Source organism: Lithobates pipiens, unplaced genomic scaffold, assembly GCF_037356315.1.
Source record: "Lithobates pipiens isolate NorthernLeopardFrog02 unplaced genomic scaffold, aLitPip1_a1.2 Scaffold_8, whole genome shotgun sequence".
In the NCBI taxonomy this organism is placed as follows: Eukaryota; Metazoa; Chordata; class Amphibia; order Anura; family Ranidae; genus Lithobates; species Lithobates pipiens.
This window is the reverse complement of record NW_027507903.1, coordinates 6900488-6917883: the sequence shown is the minus strand read 5'-3', so window position 1 is coordinate 6917883 and position 17396 is coordinate 6900488. Positions and strand designations below refer to the sequence as shown.

The window sequence follows — 17396 nt, the reverse complement described above, 5'->3', positions numbered from 1 at the left end:
GCCATCCCATCCATCCATCCATCCACCCATCAATCATTTATCCATTTATTTGTCCATCCATCCACCCATCAATTTATCCATCCATCCCATCATATCCATCCATCCCATCATATCCATCCATCCACCCATCCATTTATCCATCCATCCCATCATATCCATCCATCCCATCATATCCATCCATCCCATCATATCCATCCATCCACCTATCAATTTATCCATCCATCCCATCATATCCATCCATCCACCCATCCATTTATCCATCCATCCAATCATATCCATCCATTAATCCATCCCATCATATCCATCCATCCACCTATCAATTTATCCATCCATCCCATCATATCCATCCATCCACCCATCCATTTATCCATCCATCCAATCATATCCATCCATTAATCCATCCCATCATATCCATCCATCCACCCATCAATTTATCATCTTCACCTGGTCTCCCTTCGGGTTTGCAGGCTCTGGTCCTTTGAATGGCTGCCATCCATCCCATCATATCCATCCATCCTATCATATCTATCCATCCATCCATCCTATCATATCCATCCATCCATCCATCCTATCATATCTATCCATCCACCCATCAATTTATCCATCCATCCTATCATAGTCATCCCATCATATCCATCCACCCATCCTATCATATCCATCCATCCATCCCATCATATCCATCCATCCATCAATTTATCCATCCATCCTATCATATCCATCCATCCATCAATTTATCCATCCAGCCTATCATATCCATCCATCCCATCATATCCATCCACCCATCAATTTATCCATCCATCCATCCCATCATATCCATCCATCCACCTATCAATTTATCCATCCATCCCATCATATCCATCCATCCACCTATCAATTTATCCATCCATCCAATCATAGCCATCCATCCATCCCATCATATCCATCCCATCATATCCATCCACCCATCAATTTATCCATCCATCCATCCATCCCATCATATCCATCCATCCATCAATTTATCCATCCATCCATCCATCCCATCATATCCATCCATCCATCAATTTATCCATCCATCCATCAATTTATCCATCCAGCCTATCATATGCATCCATCCCATCATATCCATCCACCCATCAATTTATCCATCCATCCATCCTATCATATCCATCCATCCCATCATATCCATCCATCCACCTATCAATTTATCCATCCATCCAATCATATCCATCCATCCATCCTATCATATCCATCCCATCATATCCATCCATCCACCTATCAATTTATCCATCCATCCAATCATATCCATCCATCCATCCCATCATATCCATCCATCCACCTATCAATTTATCCATCCATCCAATCATATCCATCCATCCATCCCATCATATCCATCCATCCACCCATTAATTTATCCATCCATCCCATCATATCCATCCATCCATCCATCCTCACTCCCATCCATCCATTCCACCCCATCCCTCCCCTTCCATCCATCCATCGTCTGGCCCATACTGGAGTTGAATTAACAAAGGCAAATGGACTGTTCACTTTACAAGGCGATTTTGCCTTGGCTTGGTGAATGTGGTGAAAATTCCCTGCAAAGTCTCTTCTACACAATCACGTGCAAGGGAAAAAAAAACAGTTTTTATTTGCAGAGGATTTAATGATGGAAGTCAGCTGAGCCTCTCACCTTATTCACTAAGCTAAAGGAAAATTCCCTTGCAGAGTGAAAAGCCTGGCTTTGGTAAATCAATCAATGATATTCATTTTTTATTTTTATTTTTTGGTTGAACTGGATGGACTTGTGTCTTTTTTTCAACCTGACTAACTATGTAACTATGTAACCGCACTACATCTATCGGCAAAGAGCTACTGCCGGGGGAATACAGTTTTCAGAAGGTGGTAATTGGAAATCGGAAATTTGTTCTGACGCTCTGAGGCTGTAGTAAATGCTTGTCGGTCCCTTTGCATCTAAAGACTCATTGACTTTAAAAGGTGACACAGACTGCACTGTCACTGCAAATGTGGCCATTGTACAATGACATCTACACGCTATTAGACCTAGAAGAGGGCTGGTTATGGTTGGGCTTGTGCCACAGTCTTCAATTATTAAAATTGCATGGCTTATAGAAGGAAGATTTATGTTTGCTCCCTTATTTAGCTTTATTAACTTTGGCAGATGTCCGACCTCACACCCGGTCCCCCCGTTTCCCCCATGTATATATATGTATACTACAGCTGTATAGTTGTTGCATTTCTCTTAAAGCGGAAATAAACCCTCCTCTCCTTAAAGTGCTAGTAAAGGCCTTTGGTAATGTTTTACCTACAGGTAAGAAGGCTTACCTACAGGTACAGTAAATATCTCCTAAACGTTCGCCCTTTAGGAGATGTTTACTTGCAGCTGCCAGTGACGTCACGGGCGCATGCGTTCTGATGGAATGGGATACCCGTGCTGTTCCTTCAGAGACCTGTTCCATAAACAGTGGCGTCATCGCAGGTCAACCATTCCAAGGACCAGAGCCTGCAAACCCGAAAGGAGACCGGGTGATGATGAGCAGTAACAGCGCACTTCTGGATGGTTTTGTTTTGAGGTAAGTTTTATATAATGTGCTAAATGCAACCTTCTGTCCCCCGACTCCTGGCTGGAGCTACTCTGACCCCTGGTTGAGACCTTCTGTCTCCAGACTCCTGGCTGGAGCTACTCTGACCCCTGGTTGAGACCTTCTGTCCCCTGACTCCTGGTTGGAGCTCCTCTGACCCCTGGGTGAGAACTTCTGTCCCCCGACTCCTGGCTGGAGCTACTCTGACCCCTGGTTGAGACCTTCTGTCCCCTGACTCCTGGTTGGAGCTCCTCTGACCCCTGGGTGAGAACTTCTGTCCCCCGACTCCTGGCTGGAGCTACTCTGACCCCTGGTTGAGACCTTCTGTCCCCCGACTCCTGGCTGGAGCTAATCTGACCCCTGGTTGGGACCTTCTGTCTCCAGACTCCTGACTGGAGCTCCTTTGACTCCTAGTTAAGACCTTCTGTCCCCTGACTCCTGGTTGGAGCTCCTCTGACCCCTGGGTGAGAACTTCTGTCCCCTTACTCATAACTAGAGCTCTTCTGACCCCTAGATGAGACTTTCTGGTCCCCGACTCCTGAATGGAGTGCCTCTGACCCCTGGGTGAGATCTTCTGTCCCCTAACTCCTGGTTGGAGCTCCCCTAACCCCTGGTTGACACCTTCTGTCCCCCGACTCCTGGCTGGAGCTACTCTGACCCCTGGTTGAGACCTTCTGTCTCCAGACTCCTGACTGGAGCTCCTTTGACCCCTAGTTAAGACCTTCTGTCCCCTGACTCCTGGTTGGAGCTCCTCTGACCCCTGGGTGAGAACTTCTGTCCCCTTACTCATAACTAGAGCTCTTCTGACCCCTGGATGAGACTTTCTGGTCCCCGACTCCTGGATGGAGTGCCTCTGACTCCTGGTTGAGACCATCTGTCCCCTGACTCCTGGTTGGAGCTCCTCTGACCCCTGGGTGAGAACTTCTGTCCCCTTACTCCTGACTAGAGCTCTTCTGACCCCGGGAGAGACCTTCTGTCCCCTGACTCCTGACTGGAGCTCCTCTGACCCCTGGTTGAGACCTTCTGTCCCCTAACTCCTTCTGTCCCCTGACTGGAGCTCCTCTGACCCTTGGGTGAGATCTTCTGTCCCCTTACTCCTGACTAGAGCTCTTCTGACCCCTGGGTGAGACTTTCTGGTCTCCGACTCCTGGCTGGAGCACCTCTGACCCCTGGGTGAGACCTCCTTTTCCCTGGCTGGGGCTCCCCTGACCCCTGAATGAGACCTTCTGTCCCCTGACTCCTGGCTGGAGCACTACTGACCCCTGGGTGAGACTTTCTGGTCCCTGATTCCTGGCTGGAGCTCCTTTGACCCCTGGGTGAGATCTTCTGTCCCCTGACTCCAGGCTGGGGCTCCCCTGACCCCTGGTTGAGACCTTCTGTCCTCTGACTCCTGGCTGGAGCGCCCCAGTCCCCTGGGTGAGATTTTCTGTCCTCTGACTCCTGGCTGGGGCACCTCTGACTCCTGGGTGAGACCTTTTGTCCCCTTACTCATGACTAGAACTCTTCTGACCCCTGGGAGAGACTTTCTGGTCCCCGACTCCTGGCTGTAGCGCCTCTGACCCCTGGGTGAGATCTTCTGTCCCCAGACTCCTAGTTGGGACTCCTCTGATCCCTGGTTGAGACCTTCTGTCCTCTGACTCCTGGCTGGAGCGCCCCTGTCCCCTGGGTGAGATTTTCTGTCCTCTGACTCCTGGCTGGGGCTCCCTGACCCCTGGGTGAGACCTTCTGTCCCCCCTCTCCTGACTAGAGCTCTTCTGACCCTTGGGTGAGACCTTCTGTCCCCTGACTCCTGACTGGAGCTCCTCTGACCCCTGGTTGAGACCTTCTGTCCCCTGACTGGAGCTCCTCTGACCCTTGGGTGAGACCTTCTGTCCCCTTACTCCTGACTAGAGCTCTTCTGACCCCTGGTGAGACTTTCTGGTCCCCGACTCCTGGCTGGAGCAGCTCTGACCCCTGGGTGAGACGTTCTTTCCCCTGACTCCTGGCTGGGGCTCCCCTGACCCCTGGATGAGACCTTCTGTCCCCTGACTCCTGGCTGGAGCTCTACTGACCCCTGGGTGAGACTTTCTGGTCCCCGACTCCTGGCTGGAGCACCTCTGACCCCTGGGTGAGATCTTCTGTCCCCTGACTCCTGCCTGGGGCTTACTGACCCCTGGTTGAGACCTTCTGTCCTCTGACTCCTGACTGGGGCTCCTCTGACCCCTAGGTGAGACTTTCTGTCTCCAAATTGGGAGTCCAGAGCTATCCTCAGCCTTGAGTATTTAACGACCCTGCACACCTGTGTAATCAGGCTGCAGGCACCTAGTAAAATCTGGAAACAAGATTGAAGGTTCTGTCGCACCCATGTGACACTTTGGGACCTTCAAGCTCCAGGCCCCACTCCTGGGACTACAGAATACAGAGAAAAAACAAAAACACAGCTTTCTCTGCTCAGAAAGAATAGTCTGGAACCTCACATCAAGGCCTAATGAGTATTCTGAGTCATCTTCTCCTACATTGTTACAGTGGTGGGGGCCTCACATTTTGACAGTGATGGGGCCTCACATTGTTACAGTGGCGGGGCCTCACATTGTTACAGTGGCGAGGCCTCGCATTGTCACTGTGGCGGGGTCTCACATTGTCACTGTGGCGGGGCCTCGCATTGTCACTGTGGCGGGGCCTCACATTGTCACTGTGGCGAGGCCTCACATTGTTACAGTGGTGAGGCCTCACATTGTCACTGTGGCGAGGCCTCACATTGTCACCGTGGCGAGGCCTCACATTGTTACAGTGGCGGGGAATAGTCTGGAAACTCACATCAAGGCCTAATGAGTATTCCGAGTCATCTTCTCCTACATTGTCACAGTGGTGGGCGCCTCACATTTTGACAGTGATGGGGCCTCACATTGTCACAGTGATGGGGCCTCACATTGTTACAGTGGACTCGCATTGTCACTGTGGCGGGGCCTCGCATTGTCACTGTGGCGGGGCCTCGCATTGTCACTGTGGCGGGGCCTCGCATTGTCACAGTGGCGGGGCCTCGCATTATCACTGTAGCGGGGCCTCGCATTGTCACAGTGGCGGGGCCTCGCATTGTCACTGTGGCGGGGCCTCGCATTGTCACTGTGGCGGGGCCTCGCATTGTCACTGTGGCGAGGCCTCGCATTGTCACTGTGGCGGGGCCTCCCATTGTCACTGTGGCGAGGCCTTGCATTATCACTGTAGCGGGGCCTCGCATTGTCACAGTGGCGGGGCCTCGCATTGTCACTGTGGCGGGGCCTCGCATTGTCACTGTGGCGGGGCCTCGCATTGTCACTGTGGCGAGGCCTCGCATTGTCACTGTGGCGAGGCCTCGCATTGTCACTGTGGCCGGGCCTCACATTGTCACTGTGGCGGGGCCTCCCATTGTCACTGTGGCGAGGCCTCGCATTATCACTGTCGCGAGGCCTCGCATTGTCACTCTGGCGCGGCCTCGCATTGTCACTGTGGCGGGGCCTCGCATTGTCACTGTGGTGGGGCCTCCCATTGTCACAGTGGCGGGGCCTCCCATTGTCACAGTGGCGGGGCCTCCCATTGTCACAGTGGCGGGGCCTCCCATTGTCACTGTGGCGAGGCCTCGCATTGTCACTGTGGCCGGGCCTCCCATTGTCACAGTGGCGGGGCCTCGCATTGTCACTGTGGCGGGGCCTCCCATTGTCACAGTGACGGGGCCTCCCATTGTCACTGTGGCGGGGCCTCCCATTGTCACAGTGGCGGGGCCTCCCATTGTCACTGTGGCGGGGCCTCCCATTGTCACTGTGGCGGGGCCTCGCATTGTCACTGTGGCGGGGCCTCCCATTGTCACAGTGGCGGGGCCTCCCATTGTCACTGTGGCGGGGCCTCCCATTGTCACTGTGGCGGGGCCTCCCATTGTCACAGTGGCGGGGCCTCCCATTGTCACTGTGGCGGGGCCTCCCATTGTCACAGTGGCGGGGGCTCCCATTGTCACTGTGGCGGAACCTCCCATTGTCACTGTAGCGAGGGCTCGCACTGTCACACAAGAGAACAATGTAAAAATATCCATACCTGGAATTCTTCTCCAACTATTGTAGGTTCATTCGGTGGTCAGTAACATGTAAATGAGCTCTAAAAACTGTACTTACTATGGAGCTCAATGATCCAAATGTAAATAACATAAGGGGGATTAAACAACATATCATAACCTGATTGGTATGGCGTGCAATGCGCGGACGGATATTTCAATGCAGGTTTACTAATAGCGCGGCAGACATAAACATGTTTGAGATTGAACGGTAAATGAACGCGTCTTCCAACCCTGACCTGCTTCTCTCTGAATCTCATTACAAGGAGCATCGCCGAGGACCTCCAGGGAGCGCTGATGACCTTTGCTCGCAATCTGTTCATCATCCATCAAGAAATATCTGCGCCCAAAATGCAGGGAGAAACTAATTTCAAGGTGAGCTGTTAATTAACTAACGATTTCAGCTCTGTTTCACAAGTCAGTTGGTAAGGGAAGTGGACAGGAGAGCTCCATTCATTATGGAAGCATCGCTCCGGTTCTGGTAATTACTGTCCTACAAGAGAAACGGGCAGTTAATGATCGGCACGAGGTTCCTATCACTGGGAGGATTCCATGGAACAATCATATGATTTATACCGGGAGGTCACCTGCATCAATAGGAAACTGCTAATAGATGACATGTGTACAGGACATTAAATGGTATGTACAAAGCAATCTACATTGAAAACACGACTATGCAAAACGATCCAAATGTACTCGCATGATCGATGAATAAAAGGGGAAAAAAACGGAATAAAAAAAAAAACAGCTTGAACCGTTTTGCTGTGAGAGCTGTTTTACGTTTTGTTTTGTTTTTTGCGCACGTTTAAAGTAATTCTAAATGTTTAATTCATTTTTTTTTTCTGAAATAATAAATATGTCATACTTAGCTGCTCTGTGTAATGGTTTTACACAGAGCAGCCCTGATCCTCCTCTTTTGGGGTTCCCCTCGCCGGTGCTCCTGGCAGGGAATGCATTAACGGCTTCAGCCCCGGAAGATTTGGCTGCTGAATGACCGGGCCATTTTTTTTTTTTTGCAATTCGGCACTGCGTCGTTTTAACTGACAATTGCGCGGTCCTGCGGCGCTGCACCCAAACAAAATTGATGTCCTTTTTTTTTTTCCCCACAAATAGAGCTTTCTTTTGGTGGTATTTGATCGCCCTCTGCGGTTTTTATTTTTTGCACTATAAACAAAAAAATAGATCGACAGTTTTGAAAGAAAACACAATATTTGTACTTTTTGCTGTACTAAATATCCCCATTTTAATTTTTTTTTTTTTTTTAAAGCGATTTTTTTTCTCAGTTTAGGCCGATGTGTATTCTTCTACATATTTTTGGTAATAGAAATCGCAATAAGCGTATATTGATTGGTTTGCACAAAAGTTATAGCGTCTACAAAATAGGGGATAGATTTAGAACATTTTTATTATTATTATTATTTTTTTTTTTACTAGTAATGGCGACGATCTGCGATTTTTATCAGGACTGCGATATTATGGTGGACACATCGGACACTTTTGACACATTTTTGGGACCATTGTCATTTATAAAAATGCACTGATTACTGTAAAAATGTCTCTGGCAGGGAACGTGTTGACCACTAGGGGGCGATCAAGGGGTTAAGTGTGTTCCCTAGTGTGAGTTCTAACTGAAGGAGGGGAGGGGACTGTCTAGGGGAGATGACAGATCGCTGTTCATACTTTGTATGAACAGACGATCTGTCTTTTCTCCCCTCAGAGAACCGAAAACTGTGTGTTTACACACACAGATTCCGGTTCTCGGTGTGTCACGAGCGAGAGTGGGAGCCCAGCGGTGATCGTGACCGCTGGGCACTCATATCGGATCCGGGGGCGAGCAGCCAGCGCGTGCACCCCTAGTGGCCACAGGACGAAGCGACGTAACATAGCCTTGTCTTGCCCAGCCTTGCCACTCTGCCGCAGTAAAATTGAGGCAGCTGGTCGGCAAGTGGTTAAAGATTAGTTCTGCCCCCCGCCCCCCCCCCACAAAAATTAAAAGTCAGCAGCTACAAATACTACCTGCCCAGGGTTCCTGCAATGTCGGCACCCCAGCCGATCTTCCTTGTAAGGGAAACCGCCCAGTGAAGCCTTTTTTCGGCTTCACAGCCAGTTCCCTACTGTGCATGCGTGACGCACGCTGCGCATTCTAACTGGCCTGGCGACGAAGAAAAGAGGAGGGGGGGCGACAACGCTGTGGAGCAGTCTCCCAGAAGTGGAGAAGGGTACCTGTCAAAAACTGGTTCCTCCCCCAAATGTAGCACCGGGGGGGAGAAGATAAGCGGAGGTTCCACTTTTGGTTGGAACTCCGCTTTAAGGGGAAGGGGAGGGGGAGAGAGAGAACTGCCGCTGCTCTTGGGGACATAACTGGCCCAAAATCAGGCTCAGGTAAGTATTTAGGGGAGATGGGGGGAAGCTGCACCCTTTTTACCTTAAAGGAGAAGTCCAGCCTGGGCTCATTCCACTGGGCTTCTCCTGTGGGTGACAAGCGTGCAATTCCTTTTGCACTCCTGTGAACTGTTTTCAGCAGAGAGTGGTCTGAAGTCCGCTGCTCTCTGCTGACGTCACCAATTTTCAGTCCAGGCACCGTGTCATCCTGACTTCGGAAGCCTGGGTCCGCCAGGTGCCTAGACTGATGGCAGTCTCAGCCTCTCAGTGAGCTGATGAGAGGCTGAGACGGCCGCTCCCCGCCCCCTCCACAGCTCAGCGCTCCAATGAGCGCGGAGGAGCAGAGCAGGAGAGCTGCTGACTGACAGGCAGCAGCTCTCCACTCGGGGAGGTGAGAGACCAGAGCCATTAGCGCGGTGTTCGGTGGCTCGGTTCCCAGTGAAAAGGCGGCGGGGGGACAGAGGCAGCATCCACCTAGGTAAGTATGAATATGGGATAATAAAAAAAAAATCCCATACTTCTCTTTTACTGAAGAGAATGCATTAAAGTGGTAGTAAAGTGGGTTTGTTTATGGTAAGCCTATAATAATGAATGTGAGTTAGGGACCTTATGCTGCGTACACACGATCGGAATTCTCATCATAAAAAGCTCTGATGGTTTTCCCGATGGAATTCCGCTCAAGCTGTCTTGCCTACATACGGTCACACCAAATTCCGTTTGTTTAGAACGCGGTGACGTACAACACGTACGATGGGACTAGAATAAGGAAGTTCAATAGCCAGTAGCCAATAGCTTCCGTCTCGTAGTTGAATCTGAGCATGCGTGATTTTTGGCGTGTCGGAATTGCATACACACGATCGGAATTTCCGATAGAAAATTTTTCCGTCTGGAAAATTGGGGAACATGCTATCAATTTTTGGCTGGCGGAAATTCGTACAGCTAAATTCCGATGGAGCGTACACACGGTCGCATTTACCGATGAAAAGCTCTCATCGGTCTTTTGCTGGCCAGAATTCCGATCGTGTGTACAGGGCATTAGAGTGCAGAATGTGGTGCAGCTGTTCATGGTCAGCTTCTAACTTGCACTCCCCAATTTTAGTAAATCTCCCCCAGTTGTATTTTTATAAGATTAGAGCTGTTGATTGCTTGCTACATTGTACACAAAGTTGCTTTTTCCTTTTTTTTTTGCATTTGAAAAGGGAGATTTGTAAAGACTTTGCAACATTTCAGTAATGCATACCTCCCAACTTTTTGAAATGGGAATGAGGGACACCTATCACCAAATGTATGCAGGCATAAGACACACCCCCTTGTCACGCCCCCTTAAAGGAGATTTGTTAAAAAAAAAAAAAAAAAGAAGATTGGTTAAACCCACAAGTGCTATGTACTATTCCTTTATATTGGCTTTTGGAATTTAAAAATGCAGCAATTTAGAAATCAGATGAAAGATTTAGTGCTGGGAAACACTCTTTGATAGATAAAAAGTGTATTTTATGTACATTTATATTGATCGGGCCAAAATCAGGGACAAATGAGGAGCAATGAGGGGCAGAGGGACAAAATCAGGGACAAATGAGGAGCAATAAGGGGCAGAGGGACAAAATCAGGGACAAATGAAGAGCAATGAGATGCAGAGGGACAAAATCAGGCACAAATGAGGAGCAATGAGGGACAGAGGGACAAAATCAGGCACAAATGAGGAGCAATGAGGGGCAGAGGGACAAAATCAGGGACAAATGAAGAGCAATGAGGGGCAGAGGGACAAAATCAGGCACAAATGAGGAGCAATGAGGAGCAATGAGGGGCAGAGGGACAAAATCAGGGACAAATGAGGAGCAATGAGGGGCAGAGGGACAAAATCAGGCACAAATGAGGAGCAATGAGGGGCAGAGGGACAAAATCAGGGACAGTCCCTCGAAATCAGGGACAGTTGGGAGCTATGGTAATGTGTATCAGGTTTACATTTAATGGTCAACCTGAGATTTCTTATTGAGAACAAGTGAGCGTTGGTATGGAAATCATTGTAGATAGCATGCCACCCCCCCCCCCCATACTATCTGCTGGTTATATTTTGAATGAATGTCTTGTCTTTATAAATCCAGAGAGCAGCTCATTTTAGAGTTTACTGGTTATTGATTTTCTTCTGTGCAGGACTGCGTGCAAGAAATAGAGACGATTCTAGGCGTGACAGAAGAAAACAAGCTGGTGTTTGAGCAATAAAATCCCAACATACCCAGTATTACAGCGGAGCTGAAGAACAATGGACGGCATGACTTCTGTTTCTGTATCTACTAAATGACAAGACCTTCTCCATATTGTTCCTGAAATAGCTGGGACTATACATCTGCTCTAAACCTCAACCTTTATACAAGCCATTCCCAACCATGGTTCTGTGGGACACACGGGTGGCTTTAGGGGTTGCTAGGGGTTCTTTGGTCAATTTCCGCTTCTCAAATCAGTAACTACAGACACCATATCTGTAGTTATCTGTATGGGGGCAATTCTTAATAATAAGTGCCAATGTAAGGGACGTTCTTCCCACTGATCAACAGCGTAATATGGCCCTTCTACAACAATCAGTAGTGTATACGGGTCTTTCTTCCACTGACCACCAATCTAAGACGGTTTCTCCACTGACCCCCAATGTAGGGTGGGCTTTCACTGACCACCAATGTAGGGTAAGCTTTCACTGACCACCAATGTAGGGTAAACTTTCACTGACCCCCAATGTAAAGTAGGCTTTCACTGACCCCCAGTGTAGGGTGGGCTTTTATTGACCCCCAATGTAGGGTAGGTTTTCACTGACCCCCAATGTAGGGTGGGCTTTTACCGACCCCCAATGTAGGGTAGGTTTACACTGACCCCCAATGTAGGGTGGGCTTTTACTGACCCCCAATGTAGGGTGGGCTTTTATTGACCCCCAATGTAGGGTAGGTTTTCACTGACCCCCAATGTAGGGTGGGCTTTCACTGACCCCCAATGTAGGGTGGGCTTTCACTGACCCCCAATGTAGGGTGGGCTTTCACTGACCCCCAATGTAATGCAGGCTTTCACTGATTCCCATGTAGGATAGGCATTCACTGACCCCCAATGTAGGGTAGGCTTTCACTGACCCCCAATGTAGGGTAGGCTTTCACTGATCACCAATGTAGGGTAGGCTTTCACTGATCACCAATGTAGGGTAGGCGTTCAGTGACCCCCAATGTAGGGTAGACTTTCACTGACCCCCCCTCAACTAGGGTTCCTCCAAAATTTGCTAGTGGGCACTTTCTACCTCTCAGATCAATAAGTACAGAGACCAATGTTTTTTTTAGCTTTGGGTAAGGCGGGTATGCTTCCTTATCAGTGTCAATGTAAAAGACATTTTTTCCCCCACTGATCACCAGTGTAATGGGGCCCTTCTCCAATGATCAGCAATATATGAGTGCTTCTTCCACTGATTACCAATCTAAGTCGGCTTCTCTACTGACCCCATTGTTGGTTCAGCTTTTACTAACCACCACTGTAGGAAGGAACTTCTCAGCTAGGGTTCCTCCACAATTTGCTAGCGGTTCCTTGAACAATAGGCACTTCCTGAATCTCAGATTAATGAGTACAGAGACCAATGATCTTTTTAGCTTTCTGTAAGGTGGGGGGGGGGGGGTATTCTTCCTTTATAAGTGACAATGTAAAAGACATTTTTCCCCACTGATCACCAGTGTAATGGGGCCCTTCTCTAATGACCAGCAATATATAAGGGTCCTTCTTCCACTGACCACCAATATAAGGTGGCTTCACCACTGACCCCCAATGTAGGGTAGGTGTTCCCTGACCCCCAATGTAGGGTAGGCGTTCCCTGACCCCCAATGTAAAGTAGGCTTTCACTGACCCCCAGTGTGGGGTGGGCTTTTATTGACCCCCAATGTAGGGTAGGTTTTCACTGACCCCCAATGTAGGGTGGGCTTTTACCGACCCCCAATGTAGGGTAGGTTTTCACTGACCCCCAATGTAGGGTGGGCTTTCACTGACCCCCAATGTAGGGTAAGCTTTCACTGACCCCCAATGTAAAGTAGGCTTTCACTGATTCCCATGTAGGATAGGCATTCACTGACCCCCAATGTAGGGTAGGCTTTCACTGATCACCAATGTAGGGGAGGCGTTCAGTGACCCCAATGTAGGGTAGACTTTCACTGACCCCCCTAATGTAGAGTGGGCTTTCACTGACCCCCAATATAGGGTAGGTTTCTCAACTAGGGTTCCTCCAAAATTTGCTAGTGGGCACTTTCTACCTCTCAGATCAATAAGTACAGAGACCAATGCTCTTTTTAGCTTTTGGTAAGGCGGGTATGCTTCCTTATCAGTGTCAATGTAAAAGAAATTTTTTCCCCACTGATCACCAATGTAATGGGGCCCTTCTCCAATGATCAGCAATATATGAGTGCTTCTTCCACTGATTACCAATCTAAGTCGGCTTCTCTACTGACCCCATTGTTGGTTCAGCTTTTACTAACCACCACTGTAGGAAGGAACTTCTCAGCTAGGGTTCCTCCACAATTTGCTAGCGGTTCCTTGAACAATAGGCACTTCCTGAATCTCAGATTAATAAGTACAGAGACCAATGATCTTTTTAGCTTTCTGTAAGGGGGGGGTATTCTTCCTTTATAAGTGACAATGTAAAAGACATTTTTCCCCACTGATCACCAGTGTAATGGGGCCCTTCTCTAATGACCAGCAATATATAAGGGTCCTTCTTCCACTGACCACCAATATAAGGTGGCTTCACCACTGACCCCCAATGTAGGGTAGGTGTTCCCTGACCCCCAATGTAGGGTAGGCGTTCCCTGACCCCCAATGTAGGGTAGGCGTTCCCTGACCCCCAATGTAGGGTAGGCTTTCACTGACCTCCAACATAGGGTGAGCTTTTACTGACTCCCAATGTAGGGTAGGCTTTCAGTGACCCACAATGTAGGGTAGGCTTTCAGTGACCCACAATGTAGGGTAGGCTTTCACTGTTCCCCAAAAAAAGTAAAGAGGCAGTTCTCGGCTAGGGTTCCTCCAAAATTTGCTAGCGGTTCCTTGAACAATTAGCACGTCCTGCCTCTCAGATCAATAAGTACAGAGACCAATAATCTTTTTAGCTTCCTGTAAGACCCCCAAAGTAGGGTAGGGTTTCACTGACCCCCAAAGTAGGGTAGACTTTCACTGACCACCATGTAGGGTAGACTTTCATTCACCACTAATGCAGAGTAGACTTTCACTGACCCCGAATGTAGGGTAGACTTTCACTGACCAACAATGTAAGGAGGCATTTCTCAACTAGGGTTCCTCCAGAATTTGCTTGCGGTTCCTTGAGAAATGGGCAATTTCTACATCTCAGATCAATAACTACAGAGACCAACAATATCAGTGTAAAACACATTCTTGTTCTTCCCAGTGATCACCGGTGTAATAAGGCCCTTCTCCAATGACCAGCAATATGTATAAGGTTTCTTCTTTCGTTGACCACCAATCTAAGTCCGCTTCAATGAACGTCAATGTAGGGTACGACTATCAATATTGTGAGCATTTCACTTACAACCAATGTGAGGGAACACAACCATTTTCAATGCCCAAAAAATGTACATAAACCGGCGTGGATGTGGATGAAGCCTGCCTTTTAGTTACACAAAGTCAAGGGTTTTCGTTGTGCACCATTGAAACCTTCTAGCTGCTGGCACCCTAACGCCCATTGGCATAATTCGTTGATAATGGAGGGTGTCGGTGGCCTGCATAGCACACATGTTTGACCCTCCCCTGCCTCTCTCCATCGGCCCTGGGGGGGGGGGGGGTCACATTAGCTGAGACCTCCAAGTTATTTGTAGGGTTCCTCCGTGTTTAAAAGGTTGAGAAAGGTTGCTTTATACACTGGAATTTTCGAAAATTCTGAAGACAACCTTATATATTAGAGTTGTAATTGAAATGTATATAAAAAAATGAAGAAAGCAAATAGACGGGACGGCCTTAAAGAACAAGACAGGGAATTGTATACACATAATTCTAACCACCATCCAGAGCCCATCTACAATTAACATGTAATTATCCCTTCCGTAATCTGAGGCAAGCAGGGGATTACCTGTAAAAGCTCTACTAGATTATTTGCCTTGTATTGCTTACAGAAGGAATTCTCAAGATAATCCCAGCTAAAGGGAGATGTATTTTTAGGCTAAATGAGGACTTGGTAATCAAGTTGTATAAAGTACAGCAATGTCAGCTTATTAGTAACTACACATGAAACTCTCCGTACAGAGCTGGGCAAGGACAAGGTCACTCGAGTCCTCCAAGCACCACGTCTCACCATTTACCAGACATTTCCGCATATTTCACCGTATTTAAGTTGCATATATTCAAATTTTCAGAAGTTACAGAAGTCATTTTTATTTTTTTTAAGTTTGAATATATTTTTATTATGAACAAGTTTTCAGGAGTTACAAAGTAACTTTGACAGTATTTAACCATCATACATATACTGCGGCAGGGTGGCCGCTCTGTGAAAGATCACCTTACCTAGTAAGTGATCTGACACTTTCTGGTCTGGGGCGCGCATGCGTGTCCCGCCGGCGACCAGCTCCCACTGTGATCACACATAGCGGTCCGCAGACTCGATGTCCCCCGGCACCCGCCAATTATACAGCCAGGGGCGGACTGACCATTGGGCCACTCGGGCACTGCCCAAGGGCCCTGAGCCACTAGGCGGCCCCATCAGGGTTGCCAGGGTCAGTAAAACCAGGGACAGTATGTAAAAATTGGTGGTTTTTTTTACATCCGTCTCTGAAATGTCCCTTACCGGCATCCTTTTGGTCTAAAAATCCCAGGATTATAGCTGCCCCACCTCTCCAGTACCTTCTCAGCCAATAGAAACATGTCTGTGTATACTGTGTGTACATGTATGTGTATACTGTGTGATTGTATACTGTGTGTGTGTGTACATGTATGTGTATACTGTGTGTGTATGTATGTGTATACTGTGTGATTGTATACTGTATACTGTATACTGTGTGTGTGTATATTGTGTGTACATGTATGTGTATACTGTGTGTGTGTATACTGTGTGTACATGTATGTGTATACTGTGTGATTGTATACTGTGTGTGTGTGTATACTGTGTGATTATATACTGTGTGTGTGTACTGTGTGGCCCCATAATCTTGGATTGCCTGGGGGCCCCATGAGTTGTCAGTCCACCCCTGTATACAGTACACCGGCAGAAAACCCATCTGCCTATGTAAACAAGGTAGGTCGCTGTTCTGTCAGTAGGGAATGTATTTCTCCTGTGTTTCTGCAAAGCTCAGACATGGATCAATGCCTTCCTCCTATTCAAAGAACCTCCCCCCACAGTGAGAAAGCACTGGCTAGGCACACAGTTAATCCCCTTTGATCGCCCCCCGATGTTAACCCCTTCCCAACCAGTGTCATTAGTACAGTGACAGTATCCCAAAATGCATTCGTCTGTAGCAATTCCGATGCGCAAAATTCCTACACATGCTCAGAAACAATTGGCGTATGCTCAGAAGCATTGAACTTCATTTTCTCGGCTCGTCGTAGTGTTGTACATCACGGCGTTCTTGGCGGTCGAAAGTTCAGAGAACTTTTGTGTGACCCGTGTGTATGCAATCCAAGCTTGAGCGGCATTCTGTCGGAGAAACCATCCAAGAAACCATCCAGGATTTTTCCGACGGAAATTCTTGCTCGTGTGTGCGGGGCATAAGTGTCACTGATCCCCAAAAAGTGTCAGTTAGTGTCAGATTTGTCCGCCATAGGATGCATTAAGGTGAAAAAAAACACGACCCTTTAGAACCCTTTAACTGGGGCACAGACAGTAATAAAATCCCATTCTATCCAAAAATAAAAAAAGGCTTTTCCTTTAGTTAATAATACAATAAGCAATGTGACTACTATGCACTAGAGTAATATGCAACACAACAATCTGAATGAACACTAAAAGTGTTGGAATGACGGTTTGTAAATCCAATCAAAAAGCAATGCCTTTCAAATGCATTCCTAATAAACAATGTTCAATTTTATATGTGTGTCAATAAAGTTTTACAAACTATTTCCAAACTATTAAGTTTTTTTTTGGTTCTTAATGGAAACCTGTACTGGGAGGAATGGGGAAGCTTTAATTGCTGACTTGCTTATTAAAATGCTACTTACCTGGCTGTCTGACTTTTGTTCTGGTGTTGCCACCAAGCCGGAAATCATTATCTATCTATCTATCTTCGTGGCCAAAAGTTTTGAGAATGACACAAATATTAATTAAGTCTGCTGCCTCGGTTATTATGATGGAAATTTGCCCCTACCGCCCCTTTTAATCCATGCGCCTGGCCCCTAATCTCCATGCAGGGACACATGGATTTTAT

The 17396-nt window shown here is 47.8% G+C and overlaps 1 protein-coding gene across 1 annotated transcript in view; it reads left to right on the top strand.

Annotated features, from left to right (window-relative positions):
- IQCH (IQ motif containing H) overlaps positions 1-17089 on the top strand; it is a 284802-nt gene extending 267713 nt beyond the window's left edge. Inside the window, exons 20-21 of the mRNA XM_077469103.1 lie at positions 6906-7014; positions 11173-17089. Of these exons, the coding sequence (XP_077325229.1) occupies positions 6906-7014; positions 11173-11241 (178 nt within the window). The 3' untranslated portion in view covers positions 11242-17089. The remainder of the gene's footprint in view (positions 1-6905; positions 7015-11172) is intronic.
- The last annotated feature ends 307 nt before the right edge of the window (positions 17090-17396 follow it).